Source organism: Delphinus delphis, chromosome 9 (genome assembly GCF_949987515.2).
Source record: "Delphinus delphis chromosome 9, mDelDel1.2, whole genome shotgun sequence".
NCBI classification, from domain to species: Eukaryota; Metazoa; Chordata; class Mammalia; order Artiodactyla; family Delphinidae; genus Delphinus; species Delphinus delphis.
Window position 1 is genome coordinate 31,787,018 of NC_082691.1, and position 15,816 is coordinate 31,802,833.

Sequence of the window (15,816 nt, forward strand, 5' to 3'; positions counted from 1 at the left end):
TTGATCAAAATTCCTATAAGGATTTCAATGGAAATGGTTTGGAGTGGGGAGGTCAATGCCAAATTAACAGACATTTAGCAAAATAAATCTTTTAAGGATTATATTGTTTCTTTCACCACTGCAGTGGGCAAAATCCTGAGATGGCCCTTATGATATCTGCTCCCTGGTGTCACTCCTGGGATTACATTATTGTATGTGGTATTGATGAAAAATTAATCAGTTGACCTAAGAAAGAAATGGAAAATTTTATTCCAGCCTGGAAAAAAATCTGAGGGTTTTACCCTGGGAAGTGTGTCTTAGAAAACTCTGAGAACTGTTCAGCCCTTTAGAAGTCAAGGCACGATTACACACGTTTTCTGAGACAGAGGGCTGTACATTAAATGACGTTTTATTGACAGTTTACACAACCCAGATATGAGCGTCATCATGGCCCTTTACAAGATAATGAAGGAATGTTATCTTTTAAGGAATTCTCTTACTGCTGCTAGGAGAATGTTGCTGTTTATGGTTGAGCAGGTATTTCTGCCGATGGGGAGATCTGGTCGAACGCATGATGCAGATACACAGTGCACAGTAGAAGGGACATAGGAGGCCAAAGGGCAGAGAAAATTTTTTATGTTTAAATTTTTTGGTCTCACCATAAAATGTGAATTTTATTTCACAGTGACATAAGGGATGTTGCAGATACAGTTAAGGTTACTAATCAGTTGACCTTGAGTTAGGGAGATTATCCAGTTGGGCCAAACCTAATTGCATGAGCCCTTTAAAAGCAAAGTTTTCTCCGTCTAGTGTCAGAAGAGGACATCAGAGCTTCAAAGCATGAGAGGGCTTCAGTGCCTGTTGCTGACTTGAAGATGGAGGAAGCCATATGAAAAGGACTTGAGGGACTTCCCCGGTGGTCCAGCGGTTAAGACTCCACACTTCCACTGCAGGGGACACGCGTTCCATACCTGGTTGGGGAACTAAGATTGTGTATGCCGCGTGGCGCAGCCAAAAAAAAAAAAAAAAGAAAGAAAAAGACTTGAGAGTGACCTCTAAGAGTTGACAGGAATCCCTGGCCAATAGCCAGCAAGAAAACAGGGACCTCACTCCTACAATGGCAAAGGACTGGATTCTGCCAGCAACCTGAAAGAGCTTAGAATTAGATTCTTCCCAGAGCTTCCAGATGAGCACACAGCTTAGCTGACACCTTTATATCAGCCTTATGAGACCTGAGAAGAGAACTCCGTCATATCGTGCCAAACTTCTAAACTACAGAACAGAGAGTTAATAAATGCACGTTTTTAAGCCAGTAATAGTGTGGTAATTTGTTACCTAACAATAGAAAACAAATATAACCACTTAAACTTTGGCTTCCAAACTCTGCCAACTGTATCTGAGCAGATATTAACCTCTTTATCAAGATGATTTATATGAAACACAATAAATTAAACATAAGCTTGGTAAATACCTGAATGATAATCACAACATTCTTCTTCTCCGTATGTTACTGAGCTCAGGTTCAGCTGCTCACCGCTCAAAAGCCAATAATTGCGGGACAAGTGTCGGTAGAAATGAAAGGTGCTTTATTCAGAAAAGCCGGCGGTCCGGGGTAGAAGGTGAACTCTTCTCCAGAGACCAACTCTGAAGATTCTGCGCAGCCATGACAATTTTTAAAGGGAAAGAGGTGTAACAGTCTCAGTTAATCATTAAGGTAGGAGGTCAGATTCTTCATCATCTTTCCGTTGCATGCAGACCTGCTGACTTCTCCTGATCTCCCTTTGGACACTACCTTGCTCCTGCGGTCTGCCTGCAACTGGATTCTCTCTTGCCACTGTAGTCTGCTGGCACCCATGGGGTCTGCGTGCAAACTTACCAAGGGGAAGCAAGGGATAGACAGCTTAATTCTTCTTAATTAACTACTTAATTCTTCATTCTTACTCCTTCTAATCCAGGAAAGGAATCAACAGGTTAGGCAAGCAATTGTGTACATTCAGTAAAGCAAAAATCAGGAGCTAGGTTAAATGTTACCTAGTTACCTAATCATTTTTATGATTAAGGTTTAAGGGGAACAGAAATAGACAAACAGGCAAGGGGCAAAAGAGCTGCTTACACATATGGGCAGAGCAAGCTACAATTATTCTAATGCCCACAACGATAGATTATTATGAGCAGTAGTGTTAATCTCATTCTTTTTTTTTTTTTTTTTTTTTTTTTTTGCGGTACGCGGGCCTCTCACTGTTGTAGCCTCTCCCGTTGCGGAGCACAGTCTCCAGACGCGCAGGCTCAGCGGCCATGGCTCACGGGCTCAGCCGCTCCGCGGCATGTGGGATCTTCCCGGAGCAGGGCACGAACCCGTGTCCCCTGTATCGGCAGGCGGGCTCTCAACCACTGCGCCACCAGGGAAGCCCTAATCTCATTCTTTTATCAGTCACTGAGTCTCTGACTCTGTTGTCCTAATCATTAACTGCTTGGGCCTGTTCCTTTGTGACTCTGAGAGGCCTGGGAGACTTCAGCTTTTCTACAAAATAGAGGCAGGAGACATAGAGGGGTTTTGTACTTGGGAGTGACCATGCAGTGTACTGCTCGGTTCCACTTAACTTTAGGTTCATTGGTTGGCACAGGGAAATATACTTGGCTAGAGCTGAAGTATGCAGCTGTCCAATTTTTGAACACCAAGCAGCGATCTTAGTGGTCATAAGGTAGTATATATGTATATATATAATAATATATATAATAATATATTATATATATATATATAATGAAACCGAGCAGGACCCTGTGAGGCCCTCCTGGGTACAAATCCTTTCCATGTCCTCCCCACCCCCTTTCTTGTTTGCTGAAAATAGGCTTCATTCAGCCTCCTTGACCTTCCCTGAGTTCCAAAGGGCAGATCCTAACATATGCTAATTGGGGAAGGGAGGGAATGCAGAAACAATGGAGGAGCAGTCAAGAAACAATAGTGCAGCAATAAAGCAGGGTCCTGGTTCCTCCTCAAGGGATATATATAATAATACCTTTGAGTTTTTCTGCAGGAGCTAAGGCCCCACTCAGGTGGAGAATGGTAACTTCAGGCTGAGTACAAGATTCCTGGAACACCGCCCTGTTACTTCACCACCAACCAATCAGAAGAAAGTCTGCACACAGTGGTAGATAATGAAGACTCTGACCCCCTCCCCAAATGAATCTCCCTTTAAAAACTTTCATGGTCGAGCAGAATCTTCAGAGTTGGTTTTTGGACACAAGTCTACCTTCTCCCCAGGTCGTCAGGGAAAAAAGCAACTTTTCTTTTCTAACCAACATTTGCCTGTTTAGTATTGGCTTTTGAGTGGTGAGCAACCAGACGTGAGTTCAGTAACAATATAATTAACATGACCCTGAAAATTCAGGGAGGCAATCATTACTGTCATTGTCCTTTTGATATATTTTAAACATGTTTACACAGAATTCAACTGTGGACATAGTAAACTGGTACCAAAATGTATTTTAATTCTCTTAACTTTAAGAATCTCTCAAGGAGAACTTCCCTGGTGGTACAGTGGTTAAGAATCCACTTTCCAGTGCAGGAGACATGGGTTCGATCCCTGGTCAGGGAACTAAGGTCCCACAGACTGTGGGGCAACCAAGCCCATGCGCCACAACTAGAGAGAAGCCTGCTCGCAGCAACAAAGAGTAGGCATGTGATCCTACGTGCCTCAACTAAGACACAACGCAGCCGAAAATAATAAATAAATAAATTTTTTTTTTAAAAGAAGCTGTCAAGGAGAATTTTCCTGAAAATTGTTTTAAACTTAAGAAGTCTCACTTAGTCTACCTGCAGAAAGAATTAAAGCAATATATATTTTTTTATATCCTTGACATCGTAGTTTAAAATCCTATTTGGAAGTTTGTAAGTAACCCGTTTCTCACTGATGTTTAGCTTTTGCCAAATATCCCCAAGATGATTATTTTTAAAGATCTTACATTTAAATAAGTTAGATAACTTGCAGAAAACTACTTTATAGAATTCGCATTCACACAGTTTTACCTATGAAAATGAATTCTTGATATTAAAGAGATTTGTGTGTGTACTTCACTAACTTCTCTATTAATCTTTCTGTTTTTGAGCTAATATCTTGCTATTTTATAGTATGTTTTTATATACTTTACAATAGATTTTAATAACTGATAAAGCAAGTCTTCCCTAGTTACTCTTGTTTTACCCAATGATCTCGGCTATATATGCATGTTTATACCACCTTTAGATGAAACTTAGAATGATTTTGCCAAGATCCAAAAATATAAGCCTACTTACTTCATCATGGACAATTTAGTCTTTCTAATAACTTACTAATATAAATAGTAATAATCATAATAATTATATCTAATGGTTATTGCATATGTACCAAGTGCCTGTCAATATTGTTAGTGCTACATGAATAAACTCAGATGATATAACTGTTTACCTGGAAAACTAAGAGAATCTACTGAAAATATATTAATAACAATAAACACACTTAAAAAGATAATTGTGCAAAATTAAATATCTTTCCTATGTAAAAATTATAACTAGTTAGACATATAATGAATGAAAAAAAACTAGTCATACTATCACTGGAACTTTACAACAAAAGCTCCACAAGTGAAATAAAAGAATAGGCAAGGAAATGAAGACACATACCTTGGTCTTAGAACATTGTGAATATTGCAAAGATGTTTATATTTTTTAACATAATCTATTAATGCAGTGCATTCTTATCAGAATTTCTATAGCCTTTTTGGGGAGAAGAATGTGTCAAAATGATTCTAATGTTGTGAAGAACAGACATTCTAAAATTGCCTAAGAACCTTCTGAAATATATTAATTAGGAGATAAGCCCTACTAGATATTTAAAGTAATTATAAGGCTTCAGTACTTATGAAATTTTGGTACCAATAGCTCACAAATGATAAATCAGAGGATCAGAATAGAATATCCAGCAATAGACTCAAATATATATAAACATTTAGAATCTAACAAAAGTAGCATTTTATATCAGTGGGAAAGAAGGCATTATTTAACACCAGTATCAAACTATCAGTCATTTGGAAAAGTTATGCTTTTTTACCAAATGTCTCTTACACCAAGATAAGTTCTGTAAGTATCAAATATACAAATACAAAAAAGAAAGAAAGAAAGAAAATTAAAAAAGGAAAAACACACTGCAGAAAGACAGGTAAACATTTTTATAATCTAAGCATAAAGAAAAGCTTTTTAAAGCATGAAAACCCAGAAAACATAAAAATAAAAATACATAAATTTGACTATAAAAATACAAAATTTTTGAAAGGAAGAAAACTTTGTAAACAAACACATACAAATAGTCACAGGTGGTGAAAATATATATTGACTGTATGTAGCATGAGCCCATCTGGATAAAATTCAGTACGTATATTTGTATTGTGTGTCTGGAGAGATATCTAGAAAAAAGCTGCTGTGAAACATTTATGAAACATAAGTTCATTGTCTCTGTGGATTTATTATCATGAGCACAAATCTTTATTACAAATGTAAAATTCTTATTAAAATTATTGCGTGATAAATTTAATATTTCAAATCAGTAGGGAAAAGATGAATCATTTAATAAGTAGAATTGGACAAATGGCTAATCATTTGGAAAAAATAAACATATATCCTAATTTCACACCTTCGTGTTTTTCAAATAGATGAATTATCTTATTCATTCAAAAAATATTTATTGAATATTAAAAACAATGTGCCAGATGCTAAACATAATGAATGTGATATCTGTCTTCCTGGAGCCACAGTGTATAGAAATTTTTACAGAAATACAGTTTTCTGGTTTTTTTGTTTTATTTTTTAAATTTTATTTTATTTATTTTTTTATACAGCAGGTTCTCATTAGTTATCCATTTTATACATACTGGTGTATAGACGTCAATCCCAATCTCCCAAATCATCCCACCACCACCACCACCCCCCGCCACTGTCACCCCAGAAATACGGTTTTAAATGAGAACAATAGATGAACTATTTTTGATGTAAAAAAGAAACCATAAAATATCTTTATAATCTTGGGGGTGGCAAAGGCCTTTCTAAAATGACCAAAGGAAAGACCAATAAAGGAAAAGAACGATGAATTTAATTTATATAAAATATTTTCAACATCTCTCTATACAATAACTCTACAGGCACCATAAACGAGGCAACAGCAAGCTAGAAAAAGTATTTGCTATACATACAATAGACCAATATGATAATCACTATAAAAAGACTCACACTCTTAGAAAAAATGGGCAAAGGACATGAATAGGCAAAGACAAAATATAAGTGACAAATCAGCACATGAAATAAATGTACAATTTCACTACTAATAAAAAAAGTTAAGGGACTTCCCTGGTGGTCCAGTGGTTAAGACTTCACCTTCCAATGCAGGGGGGTGCAAGTTCAATCCCTGGCCAGGGGGCTAAGATCCCACATGCCTTGTGGCCAAAAAACCAAAATATAAAACATAAGCAGTATTGTAACAAACTCAATAAAGACTTTAGAAGCGGTCCACATCAAAAAAAAAAAAAAATTTTTTTTAAAAGTTAAAATTTAAACAAGGGACTTCCCTGGTGGTCCAGTGGTAAAGAATCTGCTTTCCAATGCAGGGGACGAGGGTTCGATCCCTGGTCGGGAACTAAGATCTCACATGCCTTGGGACAACTAAGCCGCGCCAAAACTTGATTCCAACTACTATATTATTTTAGACAACATCAGCATCGCAACATCTGTATATCCACAATTTCTGCTTTAAGAGAAATTGTTGCATACAGTTAGTTGCGCGCCTCAAGGAGAGAGCCCGGCTGCTGCAAACTACAGAGCCCACACACTGTGGAGCCTGTGCGCCACAACTACAGAGAGAAAACCCGCACGCCACCACTAGAGAGAAGCCCACGCACCACAACGAAGACTCGACGCAGCTAAAAAAATAAATATTTTAAAAATTTAAATAGGATATTGCCCTTTGCTTATTATATGGAAAAACAGCCAAAAGAATGATAGTTCCCAGAATAAGGGAGGGTTTAGGAAAGCTCTTTTACGTACTGTTAGTAGACATGTAAATTGGTAAGACAGCTCTAGAGAAAAATTTAATTTCTAACCATTAAAATTTTCATATCCTTTGACTCAGCACATAGTTGAGTGTATGCAACAATTTCTCTTAAAGCAGAAATCGTGGATATACAGATATTGCAATGCTGACGTTGTCTATAATAATATAGTTGGAATCAAGCTAAAAGTTTAATAATGTGGGGTTGATGGAGTAAATTATGATACAACCACACCACGGAATAGTGTTTTGTTATTATGATGGTGTAGAAGAGTTTTTATTGTCATTAAGATGACATAGAAAAATGTTGATGATGTGTGATAGAAACACAGAAGAGGAGGGGACTGGGTAGAAAACAAAGTTAATGTACTGGAAAATGCTGACAACAGTTCCCTTTGGCACAATTTCCTTTGGCGTAAAGTAATTCAGTTTGGTGCAACATGAGGCTGAGTTTCTAGTTCAAAAAGAACGGTAAGAGGGAGCAGAGAAATGAAAAAACTGCTGCCCTCCCTAAGCTGGTCAGGTGACTTTCTTGCTGATTCCAATGGTGAAATGCATTCTATATTTCTTATAAAGCAGTATCGAAGCCTGAGCTCTGGTGCTCTCAACTCCCTGGCGACTGCATTCCACAAGGCATGCAGTTGGTCATTGCCTACCATCCTTCTTGATTCTTAAGTACTCTGTGTGCAAAGCAGGGGTTTTATGTTAAGCCTTACCTGGAGCTACTTTCTCAAAAAGATAGTAAACATGTTAGGAAAAATAATGGACCTTTGCATCTAATAGATCAAGATTTCAATCTCAGCTCTGCCACTTATTTTGTGACTGTGTTACTTAGACTTTCTGCTTCCTTGCTTGTAACTGGGAGAATATAACTACCTATATCAGAGAATGGCTCTGAATATTCATTGATATAACCCATGCAGTGTCTGGAGTCTGTAATTTTTGGTTTATTAACACTGCTCTCCAAGACAAAAAACAAAACAAAACAAAAAACAGAAGAAGAAAGAACGCATATTGCCCTCCTCAAAGAAACTGTAAGACCAAATCCAACTTGTTTTTATTAACCTTTATTCAAAGAGTAAGCCTTTTCACACAGAACAATTTGTGAGAGCTGTCAAGGTACTCTTCAGCATAGCCTGTAATGCCAGCCTCACCATCCACACCAACATGTTTTGCACTTCCTTGCCCTGGACCTTGTCGGCCACCCTCTTCCATCACGCCCTCTGGAACTTTTGCTGTATGACTAATACTACCTTGTATCCTCCATGGGTACAATGGAAACATGGATCTCCCATAAAGACTCTGCTTCCCTTGTCAAGCTCTCAAATGGTTGTTTTTGTTTTGTTTTGTTTTGAATAATTTCATCCCTTTTATACCTCTGGCCCAGAGGAGTCATGTTTTTCCTGGTTTCTGCTGCCACTTCTAGACCATTATTTCTCCACCTTCTTGTAAAAAGCAAGCAAGCCAACAAAATTTGCTCTCAATGCTTGAGGCTTAGGTAAGTTGACAGTATTGTTATCTACTAATCTCCCACTTATTCCCACTGAATTATTGACGATAACAGTGGCTATTGTGTATTCTAAATCCTGTCGTAATTCTGGATGACTTCATAACAACATAAATTGCCATCCAACACTCTGACTTACGAATTTTTTTTTTTTAACCTCTTTTCATCACCAGCTCTACTCCTCAACCCCTCCACTGGTACATATGACCATGGTTACAAATCTTGGATTTTGTCATCACCCATAACTGCTCTAATTCTAAAACTGCTATTCAAGCACATCACTCTCTGACCACAATCTCCAATCTCCGCCCCTACCTTGCTTATCCAACTATATCCGTTATGATTATTCTTCGGACTTAACAGATCATCCAGACCTTTGATCCCTCTTCTCTACCCCAACCCATCATTTCTCTCTTTTCATCTTTCCCTCTGTGTCCAACCTAACGTGCTTTAGAATCACACTGTTCATATCCCAAACTTCCTCGTATTTTTGTCTTTTCCTTTTACCCTTTCATGAAAATCTCATTCCTGCATGAAATCAACATTTTCCTTATTACCTGCATGCCAGCAGTCTAATTGTTCTGGGCTGAATGTTGTGTTCACCCCAAACTCATACATTGAGGCACTATCCCCCGCCCCACCCAGTGTGATGGTATTTGGAGATGGAGCCTTTGGGAGGTGATTAGGGTTAGATGAGGTCAGGAGGATGGGTCCTAATAATGGATTAGTGCCCTTCTAAGAAGAGACACCAGAGAGCTTGCTCTCTCTCTCTCTCTCCCCTGCTACCCCACCTTCTGCACACAAAGAGGTCTTGTGAGCACACAGGGAGATGGCGCCACCTACAAGCCAGAAAGAGAGTTTTCACCAGGAACCAAATTGGCACCTTGATCTTGGACTTACCAGCCTCCAGAACTTTGAGAAAATAGATCTATATTATTTAAGCCACCACACTATGGTGTTTGTTACGGCAGCCTGAGATGACTAATACGCTAATAGTATCAAGGAAAGTCACACAATAGGATGGATATGTCCATTGTAAATTCATCATCGCCAGTCTTAAATAGGTCCTCAAACACTGACCAGGAGTCCTAAATTTCATTAGTCAACTCATTCTACTATTCACTGTAAGATGGACTGTTTGAATCTTTCAGCGGGTGACTTTGTCTTTTAATTTGCAGATAAAGCAGAAGTTACCAGATGGGAACTTCCTCAACCTCTTTTTTTTTTTCTTTTGCGGTACACGGGCCTCTCACTGTTGTGGCCCCTCCTGCTGTGGAGCACAGGCTTCGGACACGCAGGCTCAGGGCCATGGCTCACGGGCCCAGCCGCTCCGCGGCATGTGGGATCTTCCCCGACCAGGGCACGAAGCCATGTCCCCTGCGTCAGCAGGCGGACTCTCAACCACTGCACCACCAGGCAAGCCCTTCCTCAACTTCTAATAATAAATGCTTAAAACTACTTATGTTTGCACCTGTGCTCCCACCCTTCTCTATGGTTACAAGTGAGAATTAGTACCTTTAACCGAAGCTCAACCCATGCACCTGTGCCTTGGATCCCAGTGCTCTTCCACATTCTCACTTCTGATCATTTTTTCTCTCTCTTGCATTTCTAACGTATCCCTCCCAGTGGATTCATTCCATCAGCTTTAAAATGTGCTGAAGTCATTTCCATGAAAAGTAACAACACAACGATAGGGATAAAATACCAATATCCCAAGTGAGCTGTGTGATTCCCACTTCCCACTCCTTTAGTCTCTCCTATTTGGCTTCCACCTTCATCATTCTACTGAAACTGTGCTTAAGGATCTGCAGGAACATTGTGTATAAAAGGAAGCTAGCTATTTGTCCATGATGAGAATGTCAAATATGTTTTCTCGGTCTGTCATTTTTCCTTTGTGTTTATGGTGAAACTTGCTTCATGGATTAAAAAAAATGTCTCTTCAATTTTATCAATCTTTTCTGCTGGGTTTGGGCATACACAGGAAGTCCACTTCTTTGAGGGACTTCCCTGGTGGTCCAGTGGGTAAGATTTCACACTCCTAGTTCAGGGGTCCCAGGTTCAATCCCTGGTCAGGGAACTAGAGCCCTCATGCATGCCACAACTAAGAAGCTCGCATGCTGCAACTATGAGCCTGCATGCCACAGTTAAAGATCCCGCGTGCTGCAATGAAGATCCTGTGTGCCGCAACTAAGACGCTGTGCAACCAAAATAAATAAATAAATACATAAATGTATTTTTTTAAAAAAAGAAAGTCCACTTCTTTGAGATTATAAATGATGCTTTGGTAATCTCTCTGGCTTGTAGTATTGTAGATTTGAAGATATTTTATATGTCACAGTTGTAATTTTGTCTTTTTTAAAAAAAATCTTTGTCTTTTTTGATGGGGAGAACAAGGTGACTGGGAAAATGGAGAATGAGTATGATCTGCCCATTCAGTTCTACAGAATTCTTGTAGGTTAAATTCGGCATCTACTGTTTCCATTATTATTATTGTGTATTTTTACCTCTCTGAATAACCTTTGTGCAAATTCTTGGATAAATAAAGAATTGCAGCAGGTGCCCAAAAAAGTTCAAAAAGTAATGTGAAGGCTCATGTGGCTGTATAGTAGTATTTTACTCTGCACTGCATGTAATTGTTCAGTTATCACCAGATTAGTAATCTGGAGAAAGAATGAGACCCAGGACCTATAGCTCAAGATAATTAAGAAAAAAGCTTTATCACATAAGGCCCCCATGTGGCAGTTTAATGGCACACTGTACATAGAAAAGATGGTTTAAGGCAAAATCTTGTTCAGCAAGTGCCAATGTCAACTGAATACCCCTAAAAGTAGCATTTGAAAAAATAACATCATCACCTCATCATCTAAGATGGAGTTTTACCAAGTCTTCAGTCATAAATATAAATTCATAGTACAAAAAACATGAAAATGTACTTGAAAGGCTAGAAAGCCAATTTTGAGAATAATGACACCTCACTTTTCTCTATTTGACATGACCACTCATTTTTGTCTTCCTAATAAGTGTTTCAGACATATGTGTTCTCTCACTCCTGCAGGACAAACCAGCATGGAATTTTTTTGATAACTGATGGTTTTCCACTCTCTTTTCTATGCAGTTTTCTTTTTTTTTTTTTAACGTCTTTATTGGGGTATAATTGCTTTACAAGGGTGTGTTAGTTTCTGCTTTATAACAAAGGGAATCAGTTATACATATACATATGTTCCCATATCTCTTCCCTCTTGCGTCACCCTCCCTATCCCACCCCTCCTGGCGGTCACAAAGCACCGAGCTGATCTCCCTGTGCTATGCGGCTGCTTCCCACTAGCTATCTACCTTATGTTTGGTAGTGTATATATGTCCATGCCTCTTTATCGCTTTGTCACCGTTTACCCTTCCCCCTCCCCACAGCCTCAAGTCCATTCTCTAGTAAGTCTGTGTCTTTATTCCTGTTTCACCCCTAGATTTTTCATGACATTTTTTTTTCTTAAATTCCATATATATGTGTTAGCATACGGTATTTGTCTCTCTCTTTCTGACTTACTTCACTCTGTATGGCAGACTCTAGGTCTATCCACCTCATTACAAATAGCTCAATTTCGTTTCTTTTTATGGCTGAGTAATATTCCATTGTATATATGTGCCACATCTTCTTTATCCATTCATCTGATGATGGACACTTAGGTTGTTTTCATCTCTGGGCTATTGTAAATAGAGCTGCAATGAACATTTTGGTACATGACTCTTTTTGAATTATGGTTTTCTCAGGGTATATGCCCAGTAGTGGGATTGCTGGGTCATATGGTAGTTCTATTTTTAGTTTTTTAAGGAACCTCCATACTGTTCTCCATAGTGGCTGTACCAATTCACATTCCCACCAGCAGTGCAAGAGTGCTCCCTTTTCTCCACACCCTCTCCAGCATTTATTGTTTCTAGATTTTTTTCATGATGGCCATTCTGACTGGTATGAGATGGTATCTCATTGTAGTTTTGATTTGCATTTCTCTAATGATTAATGATGTTGAGCATTCTTTCATGTGTTTGTTGGCAGTCTGTATATCTTCTTTGGAGAAATGTCTATTTAGGTCTTCTGCCCATTTTTGGATTGGGTTGTTTGTTTTTTTGTTATTGAGCTGCATGAGCTGCTTGTATATTTTGGAAATTAATCCTCTGTCATCTATGCAGTTTTCATCTGTGTTTAAACAACAGTTTCAATTTGAGTAGGGTAAACCTCCTTACAAGCCTCTATGTCACCACAGAGCCAACAAGAAATGTTTGGCAACAAGTGCACTGACCTGGAAAAACCTCCTACTTTTTTTATGTGAAAGATAATGTTTAAAGTCTGTCTGAATTGTTTCTTATAATTTTAATATCTGAATATTTATCGTAGTAAATTAGTTAAGAGAGTTTTTTTTCTACATGTATTTTCATTCTACTATGATTAGGATGAGTGGATGAAAGGGCTCAGTCTTTGCTCTAATGATTTAAAATTTTTTACAACCTCGGAAATTAGTAACCTACAGCTTTAATATACATAACTCTGTTTTAAAAGCATTCCACATAGAGTAACAGTAACCTCCTGTAGTACTTTGTATAATATATAAGAAGTACAGAGGTATCTACACTATATCTATATATCTATTCTATAATATTCTTTGACAGGAATGTCAAAACCAGAGCTGGAAGTTTAATGGATTTTAGAACCACCCAAACTGTAAAATTAGAGTAAAATAATTCCAAATGTGACTTCCAGTTAAATTTAATGAACATTTGTGAACCTGTTCTATGCACAGCACCGTGCTAGGCTCCACAGGGATAGCTGTCAATGAGGATTTCACTCTAAAATCTGCACATATTCATTTGCAGCAACATGGATGGATCTAGAGATTGTCATACTGAGTAAAGTAAGTCAGACAGAGAAAGAGAAATATATGATATCCCTTATATGCAGAGCCTAAAAAGAAATGATACAAATGAAGTCATTCACAAGACAGAAACAGACTCATAGACTTAGAGATCAAACTTACGGTTACCAGAGGGGAAGGGGTGGGAAGGGATAGTTAGGGAGTTTGGGTTAGACATGTACACACTGCTAAATTTAAGATGGATAACCAACAAGGACCTACTTAGAGCACAGGGAACTCTGCTCAATGTTATGTGGCAGGCTGGATGGGAGGGGAGTTTCGGGGAGAATGGATACATGTATATGTATGGCTGAGTGGCTTTGCTGTGCACAAGAAACTATCACAACACTATAATGGTCTATACCCCAATATAAAATGTAAAGTTAAAAAAAATCTGGGCATATTGATGCAAAGAGAGGTGAACGGCCGACCTAGATGAGCACCAGAGAACTCGGGCCGAAGCCAGGACCTCCCTGCTGGTAAGGCCGGAGGGGTGGATAGGCTCTGGAAAGTGGGCGCTAGGTTCCAAACACTGCCCGGAGGCTCACCGCCCCCCCCCCCCACTAATTCCGGGGGCACTGCCCAGGACGGGAGAAGGGTGAAAGGAGCAGAGTGTACACTCGCACCGCTCTCGTTCTTCTGTGGGTGGTCAGTCCGGGCTGCAGGCCTTGCTGGGGGCTAGGGTAGGAGCGAAGTGGCGGCAAAAATCCCACCACCAGACGCCGCAAGAGGGATGTTCTGCGGGCAGTTTCCCTCTTTGGGCTATCTGTAGCTGTCTACTAGGCCAGGGGAGGGCGGTAGGACAAAAGAAAATCCGCTCCCTTCCTGGGAGTCAGCCCTGGGTCAGGTGCGGGAGCCGGCGCTGCTGCTGGCTTGGCGTTGTAGCTACGGATGCCACTAGGCTGGGGAGTCGGATTCTGGGAACGGGATCAGCGGTTAGAGCTAGCGATCCCAGCCGTTAGCTGAGCTCCTGGCAAGGGTCGTCAACACGCCCGGAGCAATCCCGAGTCCCGCATCCCACAATCCCCAGGCCAGCTGCGGCGCTGCTCCCCTGAGTGCGGACTGCCTGCGGCTCACCAGCTGAGAGCGCGGGCCGGGAGTCTTGACAGCTGCCCACGCGCCTGGGCGGGGCTCTAGCAGATTGCTTTAAAGATCTGCGCGGCCAGCCCCGCCCCTCGCGCGCTGCGATTGGCTCCAGCTAGGGCGGCGTTGGCCCGATAGAGGCAGGGAAGGCGGGGCTGCGCGCGTGAGGCCCGTGGCTCTCTGCGGTGCCCGCAGCTGGGGAGCCAGTGGCGGCCGAGCGCGGGTGGTTGGGCCTGCGGGGCCGGCGGGCACGCGCCTGCGCGGCCGCCGAGGTCCCTGGGGGAAGTAGGGGAGCTGCTGACGCCGGCCTGCACGCGCCTCCCGGCGGCTGGCGGCGCGCGCAAGGGCGGGGGTGGTGCGTGCGTGTGTGTGGTGTGCGTGCGTGTGTGTGGTGTGTGTGTGTGTGTGGAGCTCTGGCGCTGAGCGCCAGCCACTAGTCCCCGGGTGCGAATCCCCCACCGTCCTCCACACCCTCCCTCCGTCCCCCCCTCCTTCCCTTCCACCCTCCCGCGGCCCCACGGCCGCAAGCAGAGCGAGAGCCCGGGGAAGCAGGTGTGGGCAGCGGGCGGGGTCGCACGAGACAAAAGGGGCGCGGGGGTCAGCCCGCCATGGCCTCCCGGAGCCTGGGGGGCCTGGGCGGGAACCGCGGCGGGGGCGGCGGCGGCGGCAGGAAGAGCCTGAGCGCCCGCAACGCCGCGGTGGAGAGGAGGAACCTGATCACGGTGTGCAGGTACGGAGCGGTCCGCCGCTTGGGAGAGAAGAGGGGGGCCGCCGGCGCCGCGGGTTCAGGGTTGGGGCGAGCGCGAGTCCCTGGGGGTCCCGGAGATAACGGGCTGTAGCCCCGGCCGCTACTGTGCCGGGTGTGTCCGCAGCGCAGAGCGTCCAGAGGGGGGCCGGTCTGGGTACCGCCAAGGCCCCGGACTTTCCATCAATTTCAGTGCTGGGAGCAGCTGAGGGTAGGGCTTGGGGCGGGGCTGGGGGAGGATTTGTTTCGAATGTGCAATCTAGTGCCTGAGTAAAAGAGGAGGGCAGGGAAAAAGAGCTCTTTCATTTAGTGCTCGTTAAGCTGTTGGGCAGCTTTTAGTAAAGTAATCTTTACTGTGATTGTTTACTGTATTGCCTCAGAATCGGAGTGCGTTTTGTTTGTGTTTTGGCTTGTTTACATATATATTGTCCTTTCGTGCCACAAATATTAAGTGCCTACTACATGCTAGCTAAGTGTATGTGTGTGTGTGTGTGTGTGTGTGTGTGTGTGTGTGTGTGTGTGTATCTC

General features: G+C 41.7%; 1 protein-coding gene across 2 annotated transcripts in view; it reads left to right on the plus strand.

Annotated features, from left to right (window-relative positions):
* The first annotated feature begins 14,899 nt into the window (after nucleotides 1-14,899).
* Nucleotides 14,900-15,816, plus strand: part of RUNDC3B (RUN domain containing 3B) — a 147,886-nt gene continuing 146,969 nt past the window's right edge. For both annotated transcript variants that reach the window (XM_060020373.1, XM_060020374.1), the window contains exon 1: nucleotides 14,900-15,273. In XM_060020373.1, coding sequence (XP_059876356.1) covers nucleotides 15,152-15,273 — 122 coding nt within the window. In that variant the 5' untranslated portion in view covers nucleotides 14,900-15,151. The remainder of the gene's footprint in view (nucleotides 15,274-15,816) is intronic.